This window comes from Lolium rigidum, chromosome 5, assembly GCF_022539505.1.
Source record: "Lolium rigidum isolate FL_2022 chromosome 5, APGP_CSIRO_Lrig_0.1, whole genome shotgun sequence".
NCBI classification, from domain to species: Eukaryota; Viridiplantae; Streptophyta; class Magnoliopsida; order Poales; family Poaceae; genus Lolium; species Lolium rigidum.
This window is the reverse complement of record NC_061512.1, coordinates 142,902,453-142,917,076: the sequence shown is the minus strand read 5'-3', so window position 1 is coordinate 142,917,076 and position 14,624 is coordinate 142,902,453. Positions and strand designations below refer to the sequence as shown.

Here is a 14,624-nt window from a genome sequence, read left to right as displayed (position 1 = left end):
ATAGTATCTATATATCTATATATGGGGACAGGGCTTGGTATTGGAGCCCGAACGTCGGGCCGGGCCAGGCTCGAGCTTGCAGAAAACGAGATTTAAGTTTAGTTCAGGCCGGGTTAGGCTTTTGTCCATTCAGACCGGATTCGGGGCTGGTTTATAAGCTCAAAACTCGGGCCGGGCTCGGGCCTGGGAATTTATGTTCAGGTTTTTTTGGGTCTGGCCCAAAACCTGGCCCGGCCCGATAAATGCCCAGGTGTAAACAAGACCTTGTGAGTGGATGACCTGCCCAACTACAAATAGGGAGTCACATGTTAGTCGTGACGAAAGCTATCTAATTGTACAATCAGCCGGGAAACGCTAAACCACCACATATAAGGGCTTGTTTGGCTGTCCGGGCCAAATTTCCCGGGGTAAATATTTTCGGCTGGAATTAAGAAGAAACAGGAGCAAACCCCCGGGATTATTTTCCCCACCTTCGGACTAGGGGCAAAATTTCCCCGGAAAAAGGCCGGGAACCCGCCGGGATTTCCGTAACCAAACAAGCCCTAAAAGTTGTGAAGCGGAGGACCGGAGGGCAGGGGCAGCAGCGTGTGCACGACTCGGATCGGCATAGCTTTTCAGATCATAATTGTTACTCCCTTTGTTTGGAAAAGAATATCGCGGATTTATTTAGATAAGCATGTATCTAGAGTATCTAGATCGCATGTATCTAGAGTATCTAGATAAATTTGTGACGTCTTTCTTGGGAGTAATGGAGTAGTTCTTCTAAAAGTTTAATTAAACTATACCCGTAGTTTGACATTTAAAAATAATATGCGGCTTACTCATTGGGAGTGTTTAACTGGTGAAGTTTCAGCCATCTATAAAGTCCACATCATTATAACTAATCGAGCGAGTTGAATGAAAGAATAAAGGAATAGTGAGCAATCAAGATGATTCGTCAACTACTACTAAGTACAACAGCTTGTTGTCAACAAGAGAGGCAGAGAAGGAAGAGGAGAGGTAGGTGATGAGCAAGGTGAAGATGGGCGAGTTAGAACAAGAAGAGATAGTCGACCATGAGTCAGAGAAGAAGGAGGCGGCCTCAGCCGCCAGCAGGCTGCAACTGTCGTCGTCGTCGTTGAGGGAGGCGCTCTCCTCCACTTCCTCCCTGTCCAGGCTCTCCCTGTCCCTCTCCCTGAGAGAACAGCACCACGACGAGGAAGGTGAGCTGAAATGGGCGGCCATCGAGCGGCTGCCAACCATGGACAGGCTCCACACCTCGCTGCCTCTCCATGCCAAGGCCAATGCCGGCGACGGTGCCCATCTGCTGGAGCCGGTGGACGTGCGGACCCTGGGTGCGGCAGACCGGCGGGAGCTCGTGCACAACCTCATCGCTGACATCCACAAGGACAACCTCCGCCTGCTCCGCTACCAGCGCCGCCGGATGGACAGGGTGGGCGTGCGGCAGCCCACTGTTGAGGTCCGCTGGCGGAACGTCCGTGTCGAGGCCGAGTGCCAGGTCGTCGACGGCAAGCCGCTGCCCACGCTCCTCAACTCCGCCATATCCACGCTCTCTGTAAGTCATTCACCTGCCTACACTTCTATTCTGTACTGCCGCCTGTTCGCTTAAATGCCTCCACTGATATCTGCAGCTGCTCACCACCATGCTGGGCTTCAAGCGTAACCAAGAAAGGATCCACATCCTCAAAGATGTCACCGGCATCCTCAAACCTTCCAGGTAACCGACCTCTGCTATATATATGTTCATGTATCATAATCTTCTTGCGGTTTCCTTCCATGTACATGTACATGTATATCATAATCAATCCGTACATGTGCATGCAGGATGACCCTACTCCTTGGACCCCCAGGCTGCGGAAAAACATCCCTCTTGCTAGCACTTGCGGGAAAGCTCAACAGAAATCTCAAGGTATCCCTGTCCCCATCTTCTATTTTTCTGCACGTGAAGAACAGAGAAAATACGATTTCAGTACTTCATTAGATCACATACATACATATGTATGCGCAGGTAACAGGAGAAACTGAATACAATGGCGTCAAGCTGCAAGATTTTGTTCCGGAGAAGACAGCAGCTTACATTGGTCAGTATGATCTTCATGTCCCTGAGATGACTGTCAGGGAGACGCTCGACTTCTCTGCAAGATTCCAGGGCGTCGGCAGCAGAGCAGGTAACTAAGTTTACTTCTTTTCCTGGAGCAGGTAACTAAACACAAAGCCGTAAGGATCTTGGTTTCAGAAATACTTCTTTTTTTTGGAAGGAAGTTTCAGGGAAGCATCACCACTAAACCAAGTGCTCTAAATTTCTTGTGTACAACAGAAATCATGAAGGAAGTCATTAGAAGGGAGAAGGAGGCCGGTATCACCCCTGACCCCGACATAGATACGTACATGAAGGTAACCTTTCTTGGTATAATTTTTTAAATTTTCTGAGTTTGCGAATCAGAACCCTCTTCTCTGGTAACATTAAAAGAAAACTGAAATCACTATCCTTTCTGCCAACATAATTGTTCAGTGGGAATGTTTCCTATTGATTCTTACAGAAATAACATCATGTGCTCACAGCCCAATTAATTTCAGCTGTGATCTTTTTTATAGGCAATATCTGTGGAAGGTTTAGAAAGAAGCATGCAAACAGATTACATTATGAAGGTAATTGATGTTAATAAAAAATCTCTAGACTCAGCGCATAGTACTTCTCCTGTGCGTAATCTCTTTCTTGCATCACAGATCATGGGACTTGACATATGCGCTGATGTACTAGTGGGAGATGCCATGAGAAGAGGTATTTCAGGCGGTGAGAAGAAAAGACTAACCACAGGTGATTTTAGAACATATGCATTTGCAGGCTGGTTTTATACTATCTAAATTCTAATTTTGGAAAGAACTTTTTTCATAATAAATACTTAAATAATTATTCAACTCGTTGACTAAAATTTCTTAACTGCGTATTGGAACATTATACAAGTTTCAATTTTTTCGTCAATGTTTTCAGTAATTTTTTATGGCCAACTAATATGAAAATCTTGTCACAACTAGGCTGACAACAGGGAAAGGGTAAATCAGACAATCCATTGTGATGAAAGCATGAAAGCCATCCTGATGGGAAAATCAGCTTAGCATGACTCTCGTTCCCTCTTTTTTAGCTACTCAAGTGATATATTCAGTTTGTCTAATCCTAAGCTCGATTTTGGTCTATATAATATAAATAAAATAAAATAATTCGATGCTGGATGCTTATTTTCTTTTTATTTCTAAAAATTTATTACAATCAGGAGAGATGATAGTAGGGCCCTCAAAAGCACTCTTCATGGATGAAATATCAACTGGGCTGGACAGTTCGACCACCTTTCAAATTGTTTCTTGCCTCCAACAGCTAGCTCATATATCAGAGTCTACCATACTGGTCTCACTCCTTCAACCAGCACCAGAGACTTATGACCTTTTTGATGATATTATCTTGATGGCTGAAGGACAAATCGTTTACCATGGCCGTAAGGATTGCATTATGAGTTTCTTTGAATCGTGTGGATTTAAGTGTCCCGAAAGAAAAGGGGGCGCTGACTTTCTTCAAGAGGTATTTAACAAAATACTAATTTACCTAGTCTAACTAATTGCTCACCAATAGCATCTAGGAGTTCATGTAAGGCATGGTTCTGTTAGCATAACGTCCAATAAGCCATATATGGAAAATAAATTCACTATGCATGGAACCTGCACTTCACGTAAGCATCAATACATGCAGCACCAGATGTTCAAATTTGTGCCTCTCTAGTTCTTGTTAAATTTAATCAGATCTTTCTGTCAGTGAAATGAGGCAGAATGCCTATCTGGTATGTCAAATTTTGTTTGCCACATGCACATCATTTGGCGAATATGAAATAACACAACTGGAGATTTTATATATCTATAGCAGTGCAAATATAAATTCTCTTATAGTGATATCTTTTGAGTTTCAACATTTTTGCAAATTAAGAGTGCCGCCTATAATTTTGTTGCACATACAGTAAAAATAAATGTTGTTAATATGAATTAACTGAATGTAGATTGTGAGTACCTGATTTTGTCTTGCTTATTAGTACACTTGCTTACCATCATAAGGTAGTTCACTCTTCAAAACTCGTGTGTATATAGGTCTTGTCAAAAAAGGATCAACAGCAATACTGGAGCCGTACCAAAGAAAGATATAATTTTGTTACAGTTGACCAATTCTGTGACAAGTTCAAAGCATCTCCAAGTGGTCAGAATCTTGCGGAGGAGCTTTTGAAGCCGTATGACAAATCAAAAGGACACAAGGATGCCCTGTCCTTCAGCATCTACTCATTATCCAAGTTGGATCTCCTCAAGGCATGTTTTGCGCGGGAGCTCCTCCTTATGAAAAGGAATGCCTTCCTGTATATAACAAAAACCATTCAGGTAAGAAAGTAGAAGCAATCTTTAGGAGAAAATTGTGGTTTCATATTTTCTTCCTAGTTTTAGAGTGATGTACTAAATATCACAAGCTAGGTGTTTACGAGTGCAAGTTGAGTTCTAGTTTGTACACATAATCTGCATAGTACATGCATTATCCTCAGTATTGCTAGTTAGGATAGAGATAAGCAAAACCTAGCTACAAGCAGTGCAGTACTGCGGTGTAAAAAAGTTCTTGTGTTACTATGGAGGTCTCTATAAAGCCTTATGGCTAAAAATTGAGATTTTTAAACTTGTATCATCATAAGCTATATACATCAACATTTGAATCTCTTGCAACTTTGAAGTGAGCTGCAGCATTACATAGTACAGTTAAGGGAAATGTTGATGCAGTCTACAGATGTAGGTGTCAAATATTGTACGGAATAGCAACTGGATGTACTTAACACACTGTACATAGATCTGTAGCCATTTTGCAGTAGTTTCTTCTAGGGATTACTGCAGTAGGAACATTGAGCTCACGGACCATATAGAAGTCTACGGTGGGAACTGGCCAAGCATGTCAGCGTCTTAATGTACATTCAGTTCCTACTCAGTGTGCAATTCAGGACATCAATGCTTGTGTGCTTATATCATTACCTGTACTTGTCTAAAGTACCATTGCTATAGTGTATTTGGTTATTGTATTTCTTACGGTTTTCATCATAAAATTTATTGAGTTTACAGTGATGTTGCATTTTTCTCAACATGACCACAATAAGTTAACATACTGGAGTACATACTTTCGCAGCTTGGACTACTTGCTGTTATTACTGGGACTGTATTTCTGCGCACGCGTATGGGTGTTGACAGGGTTCATGCTAACTATTACATGGGTTCAATCTTTTATTCCCTCCTGCTTCTGATGGTGAATGGGTTCCCTGAACTGGCCATGGCAGTTAGCAGACTCCCTGTCTTCTACAAACAGCGAGACTACTACTTCTATCCTGCATGGGCTTATGCAATACCATCTTTTATCTTAAAGATTCCAGTCTCTTTAGTTGAGTCAGTAGCTTGGACATCAATATCCTACTTCCTGATTGGCTATACCCCGGAAGCATCCAGGTAAAATTACAATTAACTATTAAATTCAACTACGGCAACATTTTCTTTATCATTGAGGAATTACCGCCATTGACCCTGAATCATTGAGAGTATAATCACCTGAGTGAAAAATAAAATGTCCCTGCAAAGAAAACGAGTACAGAAGTATACCATTCTTTATACAGGTTCCTTATTTATTACTATTTTTACTTCTCTTTTAGAATTTCTTGCATGCATAAAACCTAATTTTTTAGATGTAATACTTTGTGTTAACATGCATGATTCTTGTGTTCAGATTTTTCCGTCAGCTCCTCATCCTCTTCCTCATCCACACCTCAGCATTATCAATGTTTCGATGTGTCGCCTCATACTGTCAAACAATGGTGGCTGGTTCAGTCGGTGGTACGCTGGCATTTCTGGTCATCCTTCTGTTTGGGGGTTTCATAATTCCTCGCCGTAAGACATCCCCCTTTTTTCATAAACTTCATATTCTAAAAGAGACGAGTCCTAATTTTGGGCAAAACTATGTTGTACTCAATTATTAAACAAGCATTGCTAACATTTTCAGTGGCATATTGCTACAGCATTTCTGCCTAATTGGCTAAAATGGGGATTTTGGATCTCCCCGTTGTCTTATGCTGAGATAGGCTTAACTGGAAATGAGTTTTTGGCTCCAAGATGGTTGGAGGTACACTTTGGCAACCAAGTCTGAACTAATTACAAAGATTGTACTCTCAAACTATACTGAAATTTCTGTGTTGATAGATCACGGCATCTGGTGCAAAACTTGGAAGGATTATATTAATGGATAAAGGGCTAGACTTCTCCAGCTACTTCTACTGGATATCAGTCGGAGCACTCATTGGGTTTATTTTGTTGTTTAATGTAGGCTATGCCACTGGCTTGACTATTAAAAACCGTAAGTGAGACAAGGCTGAAAATTTTCATTAAACTAAACAACTTAAATAACTTTTCTAGTCTAACAATATCGCATGAATAGCAAACTCGATCAAGCATATGCTGGAGAAAAAATAACATCTGAAGTGGAGCAAAAATAGTTCCATTCAGAAGAACATGTTTCCTCCATTCTTACCTCCTATGAGCCTTCTCAGTTCCAGGAACTTCTCAAGCTATTATATCTCGCAATAAGCCTACCACATTTGACGAAAATGACCAAGATATGTTCATGGATACGAAAAATGGGATGCCTAAGTTACAAGCAGAAACTGCTTTGACAGCTAATAGGACTGGTTAGTCAAATTCTACATGACGCAACTAAATGCAACTCATACTGTCAATGGTGTATAATTAAGAGTTGACTGATCGATAATTAAACTTGTGCAGGCAGGATGGCATTGCCTTTCACACCCCTTATAATATCATTCCAGGATGTCAACTACTATGTAGACACCCCTGCGGTAATTCTCATGTAGCTTCAACGTCCAAGAAAACATGACCATGGCTGGTCAGTAATAACTAATGGCTGGTCAGTAATAACTAGGTATTTCCATGTTGCAGGAAATGAAGGAGCATGGTTACATGGAAAGTAAACTACAACTACTCCACAATATCACAGGAGCATTCCAGCCAGGGGTTCTCTCAGCACTCATGGGGGTTACTGGAGCTGGAAAAACAACACTCCTTGATGTTCTTGCTGGAAGGAAAACAGGTGGTGTTATTGAAGGGGATATAAGAATAGGAGGTTATCCCAAAATCCAAGAAACTTTTGCTAGGATATCAGGCTACTGTGAACAGACAGATGTTCATTCTCCCCAAATCACAGTTGGAGAGTCAGTAGCATATTCAGCCTGGTTGCGCCTTCCACCAGAAATTGATTCAAAAACAAGAAATGTGAGCTATATTTGATACTATAACGAAATAAAAAAAGACATACTCAAATCTATATAGAAAGAATAAAAGTTTAGCTTACCCATGGTTTGTATGCTTGTATCCTAGGTTCTGGGGACAGCTGTCATGAAATTGTGAGCTCACTGCATGTCTTTCCCTCGCAGGAATTTGTCAATGAAGTCCTTGAAACAATTGAGTTGGACGACATTAGGGATTCCTTGGTTGGAATACCAGGGGTAAATGGACTATCGACAGAGCAACGGAAAAGGCTTACTATTGCAGTCGAGCTTGTATCTAATCCTTCAATCATATTCATGGATGAGCCAACATCAGGTTTGGATGCAAGGGCAGCTGCCATCGTCATGCGTGCAGTGAAGAACGTTGCAGACACAGGCCGAACAGTTGTATGCACCATTCACCAACCAAGTATTGAGATATTTGAGGCATTTGATGAGGTAATTACTTTACATATATAGCCTTCTCCAAGCTTCCCTCTCTCAGCCACAAAAATATATGCTTATTAATGGTAGTTTTCAAGTGCAATAAATATAGCGTAGATTCATCGTATATGTAGTTTTATAAGGTGATTATTTTGGATAAGAACATCAGAAATCAGCTTTCAGAGACCGAGCGCCTGCTCGTGTGGCTAGCCCTGCCATCTTGCAGGCAGCTCGCCCAGGTTCAACTCAAGGGAGATGAATTCTGGGTGTCTCCCCCTTCTAGATAAAAAACAGTGGGGCTCCTCCTCCACTGGGTTCAAAACATGACTTCATCCTGAAATTATTATGAAGAATTTGTTCACCTTCCTGAAACAATTGGAAGTAGCCAGGTATTAGCATTTATTATCAGACACGGAATAAATGGCATGCTATCTCAGATATAATTCATAACTGTATCTGCCACAACCGAAAGTTTCCTAACCATATTAACTGGCTACTTAAAGAACCCCAAACTAAGTCCAATACAGAGTCTGCCTCAAACTAATTGTTCTAGAAACTAACAGTGAAATTACTGGCATTTTTCTAACAAAGGACGAGGCCTCTGTTATAATATGAAACAATAAAAAAATGAGCTGAGATGTTCATTCATAGGGCAGAAATTCCCAAATAATTAGAGAAAAGAAAAACATATTTACTCCGGTTATCTTTGTAGGATTTGAACTATAACTGTGCTGATCAATTAGATGTATATGAGGATACCTTCATACATATCCATTTACAAATATTAAAATACTATAACAAGCACAACCATATTTTTTAATATTTGTGTGTGTATTTTCTTATGTATAAGTATAACTGTCCAATCATGTGAGTGATTCAGCTGGTTCAATGCAATTTAGCGTACATTTTTTATGATAAACACCTTCACTAAAACAATTCATATAAAAGTTAAGTGCCACATTTACTAATTAGATTATAGTATATATATATATATATATATACAGTTGCTGCTTATGAAAAGGGGTGGAAAGTTGATTTATGCTGGGCCACTTGGACACCTTTCGTGTGAGGTCATCCGATATTTCCAGGTAATTAGTAATCCTAACTTGTCTTTACAAAAAAAGGTGTAAGTAAATGCACTTAAAATATAAGGCATCCATTTATATGGAGTATAAGTCAATTTAAACCTATATACAGTAACAAACTTAACAAGATTTTTCTCCACCCTTTTATGTATTTTGAAGAAGTTATGTATTTGCAATGAACGTAGAACATGAAGGCTCCAGAATTATAAACATAGTTGCACTCTTTTTTAGTTAGAGAAGACTATACTCAGTTCACAATCACATGAATTTTCTCCCCAGTTGCTGTTTTCCTATGTTACATATACTGGTGAAATAATTTCTTTTCTCTTCTAGGAAATACCTGGGGTGCCCAGGATCAAGGACAATTACAACCCATCAACATGGATGTTAGAAGTTACTTCTACATCTATGGAAGTTCAATTGGGAGTAGATTTTGCACAAATGTACAGGGAATCATCAATGTGCAAGTAAGTCTCGAAGAACCAACACAGTTAGCTCTGCCTTAACATTCTTAATAATCATTACACAGCAACTTATGCAAAGTTGTGTTTCAAATCAAATGTAATGCTTCCAGCCTTCCACAATACTTGAACGGGCATCTTCGCAAATGATTAGAATGACACATAAGCATGGATCACCATAGGATACAGAACTCTCAATTAATATTTATATTAAATCTAACAGAATATCCATGCTAACCAGTATGTAAATTTGGTGATCAAAGGGACAAGAACATACTGGTAAAGCGCCTGAGCATACCAGTTCCAGGTACAAGTGACCTCCATTTCCCAACACAGTTCCCACAGAAGTTTTGGGAGCAATTCAAAGCTTGCCTCTGGAAGCAGTCTTTGTCATATTGGAGAACCCCTTCCTACAACCTGGTGCGGATGGTGTTCATAACAGTCACATGCATTTCCTTCGGTGTTTTATTCTGGCAGCAAGGAAACATCAACCGCATGTATGTAAGCCATCTCTTAATTATGTACCTTACCTGATGCACACACAGTAGCAGCATATGATTAAAGTTTCTTGTTTTGTTGGAGGGTAGAAATGACCAGCAAAGTTTGTTTACCATATTGGGGTGCATGTATGGAATCACTCTGTTCTCTGGCATCAACAACTGCCAATCGGTGATGCCATTTGTATCCGTTGAGCGCTCCGTCGTGTACCGGGAAAGGTTTGCAGGGATGTACTCACCTTGGGCCTACTCCTTTGCTCAGGTCCTATGAATCACATGAAGATTACTAGTTTCAGAATTCAGATACAATATATTGTTACTATGTACATACATTGACTTGTCTTTTTGGGTGAAAGGTCGCCATGGAGATACCTTATGTGCTGGTGCAGGTACTGCTGTTCATGGTGATATCATACCCGATGGTAGGGTACACGTGGACACCAGCGAAGTTCTTTTGGTTCATGTATACCATGTTTTGCACGCTGCTCTACTTCCTCTACCTGGGAATGTTGATGGTGTCACTCACCCCCAACATCCAAGTCGCATCCATACTTGCATCCATGTTCTATACCCTACAAAACCTCATGTGTGGCTTCATCGTGCCTGCACCAGTAAGTCAAGTCATCTTTACTCTACAATATATACCATTAGATTTAGAGACCAAAAGGATGGTATTTTACAAGAACTCATAAACGTATGGCAGCAAATACCAAGATGGTGGATATGGCTCTACTATATCTCTCCAATGTCATGGACGCTCAATGTCTTCTTCACCACACAGTTCGGGGACGACACCGACAGAATGGTCATGGTATTTGGAGAGACCAAATCCATTGCAGTTTTCATGAGGGACTACTTTGGTTTTCGCCGTGACCTGCTGCCACTGTCAGCCATAGCTCTGGCGGCATTCCCCATCCTCTTTGCCGTCCTCTTTGGATACAATATCTCAAAGCTCAATTTCCAAAGGCGATAGACACACAGGTACTAAAAGTAGTAGAACCGTAGCACAATACAGAATAGGTATTGCACTCCATGTACACAAATTTAAACCATGTGTTTGCTTGAGTAAACAAAAAGGTCAGTGTATTTTCTGTGTAATCCTGATACATAGCACAACGTAATGGCCGTGTGTGATATTATTATCAATAGAGGCTCTTAGGCACTTTCTCTGCAGTTTGTATCATTTGTTATTATTGTAAATTTGTAATAGAAGTCTTTTACTGACGAAAAAAAAGCAGCCCTGGAAGTATCAACAGCAGAATAGAATTGGTATCAGTTGCTCAACAGAAGAAAAAAAATTGAATCTATTAGCACCAGACACTTTGAAAATAGATCTATCCAAGATGTGCGGTAAACCAATTAAATTAACAAAGAATATGTATGAACTGCGAAGATATAGGTTTCAATGTATACATGGCTTACTTTTCTGTATGTACTGCTTAAAAATATCCGACAAATGTACGGCTTGGAGCCCAACTGTACAGGCGAAGTGGAAATATAGTTGAATGGTAACGATAAAAAATCTGGCAACAGACAGGCATTGAAGGTGCACGGCTGACGGTCATATAATCACTTATTTGCTTTGATGCTTCTCTGCTCTCAGGTAGTTGTTGAGGTACCATTTGTGCTCCCCCAGTAGCATTATTCATGTTCATGGCCTACCCAGCCATTGGTTTTTCATGTTAACCGCTGTTCTGGTTCTTTTACAATTTACTATTCCTAGCATATTTGCACACTTTAGTATGTTGCTAAGATGAGTCATTACGAAATATCTTCTAGCATATCTTTTTCGATAAAAGGAATATATTAATATCCAAAAGATGCCAATTACATCCGGCCTCTGAAACAACATGATATCAAGAACTAGTTGAGACATCAAAGATGCACACAGTCAAAAGGATATAAATAAATAAAAAGGAAAAAATGCCTTGCCAAAATGATTAGCAACTCGCAACAGAAGAAATACAGCCTCTGCTGCAACGCACTGATCATAAGGCACACAGTAAGCACTCCCACAGTTCCAACATAAAAATCGCCATGCAAATGAAACTATATTCGCGCAACGAGCTATGAATCATCGTCTTCCCAAATTCAAGATCATCGCCTCCACCATCACTCTACGGTCTCAAACTCAACATGAGAAGTTGAGATTATCTGCCCTTTTAGCGCACCCGACATGATATACCCGCTCCGGCTAGCACCATGGTAATCGTAATTGTCTAATAGACATGTACAATCGTGCTGAAGAAAGGCGGGGGGTTCTTGTCGCCTAGGCCCGCATTCATCGCCGTGTACTTTGGACACCAAACAGCAGCGGCTGACGAGCAAATCAGCCATGACGCCGTGCATGGACATGGACGAGTTGGCAATATCGTCTTGAGGCAGTAATGCCTTGAGGTTTGTCACATCAAAATTGTTGAGATCATGAAGTAGCTTTGCTTTTTTTTTTCTTATGAAGCACTATGGAAATTAATACACTTCCATCGAGGACAGGGTACTCTTTAGCCTTTACGATCTGCATCACTGCAGTAAAATGCTACCAATACCCACTCCAATTTACTATAAAATACTACTCCCTCCGGTTCAAAATAATTGCCCAAAAATGGATGTATCTAGACTTGTTTTAGTGTGTAGATATACATCTATTTTTGGATAATTATTTTGAACCGGAGGGAGTACAAGGCATGCTTGCAATCTATAGTTTTACACATGATATCATGGATCTAGGAGTTCACCTGCAGTTTATAAACCTGATTTCTAATTAAACGTATTGAGTTGTGATATTTTAGGAATAAAAGGTCGCAATCCAATGTCATTGTGCACTAAGAAAATAGCATGCTGATCTACACAAACAGTTGAGGTATGAAAAATTTAACATGTTTTTTTGCAGTTAATACTCAATGTTGAATTTGCTTTTACACTTACACTACAAGACCCCCACTAACATGGCCGCTAACTGGGCTCTTCATTTCACATTTTGGAAATGCTGAGAGAGATCAGTGTTTGGAGAAGACTACTTTGGGCTTTAAGCTTTATCACAATCATATGCCAATGCCGGTCTTTGCTCTCCAAATATTGTGTCTGTGTGGAGCTCTTTTGTTTGTTGAGCATCAAAAATAGTCTACTTTTATCAAAATTACAGCCTACCTGGAGGGCCTGCTGCCAATTATTGGTGGCGATGAGGTCGGCGCGCGAGGGCCTCCATGACGGTGCAGACCCGCGCCTTAGCTAGCGTCGGCCCGTGCATCCAGCCGCTTCTTGACGACGGGGCTGCGGCTGCGAGCGCCACCCTTCCTCCCGGACCCGGACGTCTCCGCGAACTCTCCCAATTTCCAGTGCTTCCGGTTCCGGTGACCTGACCCATCTGGCTCGGACGGTGGAGAGTTGGGGGCGGGCGTTCAGTTCTCCGGCAGTGCGAGGGAGAGGAGATTGAAGAGAAGCTATGGTGGGAAGGGGAACGGAGGCGGCGGTGACGAGACGAGGGCGAAAGGTGGCGTTGGCGGCGGTGACGCCGCTATGGAGTAGTAAGAGCATCTCTAACCGGGAGACAAAAGTGGTACGCCCCGCGGACATATTCTGATTGTGCGTGTGTCGCGTCTCTGTGTGCTCCCATTCATTTTTATGTTTCAATAATATATTTTTCATTCACTAAGTAAAGAGCTACTATACTATAAACTAAAGGAGATACAAGCCCTAGACTACTTGCTGCCCAACGGCCCGGCCCGTCGTTGCGTCCTCGTGCTTCTCCGTCGTCCGCTGTGCGGCCGCTAGAGCTTGGTGCGCCGCCGCATCCTCTAGCAGGCGTTGCCGCAGCGTCTCGTTCGCGGCATCATCGGCCTTCTTGAGTGTCTGAAAGGAGTCGACTAACGCCCTCTGCTCCGTCGCCCTCTCCTCCGGGGAAGAGTCATCAGATGACCATGAGATGTCGGAGGAGTCGTCCTCTGCGGCGGCCGCCTCCCTGCGGCGTTCCATCTCGGTGTCGAACGCCGAATGGGCCGCCCGCTCCTCCTCTACTTCCTGCTACGCGTCAGCCATGAACTTCGCGTCCCTGGCCGCGTCAAGGACGTTATCGTTGCTTTCGTCGTTCTCCAACTCCTCATCGGAGCTCTCAGCCGGGGGAGGTGGAGTCGAAGGTGGAGGCGCGGTAGCCTGCCCGCGGCCGGCGTTGCTCATGGAAAAGATGAAGGTGCGGCGGCGGCGCTACGGTGGAGGTTGTGCGACGGCTAGGGTTTTGTGTGGGAGGAGATGAGCTGTGTGCGCCACTGTTTATAGACGGTCGCCGGCACGCGTGGCATCGTCATTTACTTCATGCGCAGAGGTAGGCGACAGCCGCTCGGCACGCGAGGCATCACCATTAACGTGGCCGCAGACTGCCGAAGCGACGTCTCGGCGTCAATACTAGCGCGCCTGAGAAGACGCATCGAGCCTGAGTCGCTGCCAGGTGGGCCCGACGAAACTTCCGCCAGACGCGAGCGGACACTCGGCGCATCCGCACAGCGTCCGCAAAGACGCATCCGAGGCGCATATTTGGTCCAGGTTTGCATCTCCGCGGACAACCCGGACACTATGCGTCGGGCGCTGGGCCTGGTCCTAGACGCATTTTTGGTTCACGCGTAAATGGTTGCTTGTTTGTTTGCGTCGCCCCGTTGGAGATGCCCTAAGAACAACTCTATGAAGGCCATAAAAAAAGGATTTACTGTCTAGGAACGATCGACAAGAAGCTGCAAACTAAACTGCATAATTTGAAACAAACATTCGCACCAAATTATTCAATACATTTAACACACAAACGAGATGAACTGC

General features: G+C 42.4%; 1 protein-coding gene and 1 long non-coding RNA gene across 5 annotated transcripts; one reads left to right on the top strand and one right to left on the bottom strand.

The window, feature by feature from the left end:
* Positions 1-904: 904 nt before the first annotated feature.
* On the top strand, positions 905-11,058 carry LOC124651679 (ABC transporter G family member 41-like). Its single transcript, XM_047190726.1, has 23 exons — positions 905-1,555; positions 1,632-1,717; positions 1,825-1,909; positions 2,009-2,168; positions 2,318-2,394; positions 2,596-2,649; positions 2,728-2,818; positions 3,273-3,574; positions 4,132-4,413; positions 5,198-5,511; positions 5,786-5,946; positions 6,075-6,178; positions 6,256-6,409; positions 6,603-6,740; positions 6,835-6,908; positions 7,009-7,341; positions 7,503-7,793; positions 8,783-8,866; positions 9,197-9,330; positions 9,588-9,821; positions 9,912-10,083; positions 10,178-10,432; positions 10,525-11,058. The coding sequence occupies exons 1-23, from the start codon at positions 1,007-1,009 to the stop codon at positions 10,792-10,794; spliced, it is 4,404 nt and encodes a 1,467-aa protein (XP_047046682.1). The 5' UTR covers positions 905-1,006; the 3' UTR covers positions 10,795-11,058.
* LOC124651680 lies at positions 1,488-13,040 on the bottom strand. 4 transcript variants are annotated; one of them, XR_006987475.1, is made up of 8 exons: positions 12,969-13,040; positions 10,194-10,424; positions 9,936-10,086; positions 9,623-9,854; positions 7,613-8,144; positions 7,421-7,520; positions 2,078-4,389; positions 1,488-1,936 (listed from the first exon to the last, which is right to left on the bottom strand). It is a non-coding gene; the product is annotated as an uncharacterized LOC124651680 (long non-coding RNA). The 4 variants fall into 4 exon arrangements; XR_006987474.1 differs by lacking the exon at positions 12,969-13,040 and adding an exon at positions 10,532-12,951; XR_006987473.1 differs by lacking the exon at positions 12,969-13,040 and having other exon boundaries at positions 10,194-12,951.
* Between the last annotated feature and the right edge of the window lie 1,584 nt (positions 13,041-14,624).

Coding starts and splice junctions, on each gene's coding strand:
- LOC124651679 (XM_047190726.1), top strand. CDS start 1,007: ATGAGCAAGGTGAAGATGGGCGAGTTAGAACAAGAAGAGATAGTCGAC. Junction 5,947..6,074: donor GGGTTTCATAATTCCTCGCC/GTAAGACATCCC, acceptor ATATTGCTACAG/CATTTCTGCCTAATTGGCTA. Junction 6,909..7,008: donor ACTATGTAGACACCCCTGCG/GTAATTCTCATG, acceptor TCCATGTTGCAG/GAAATGAAGGAGCATGGTTA.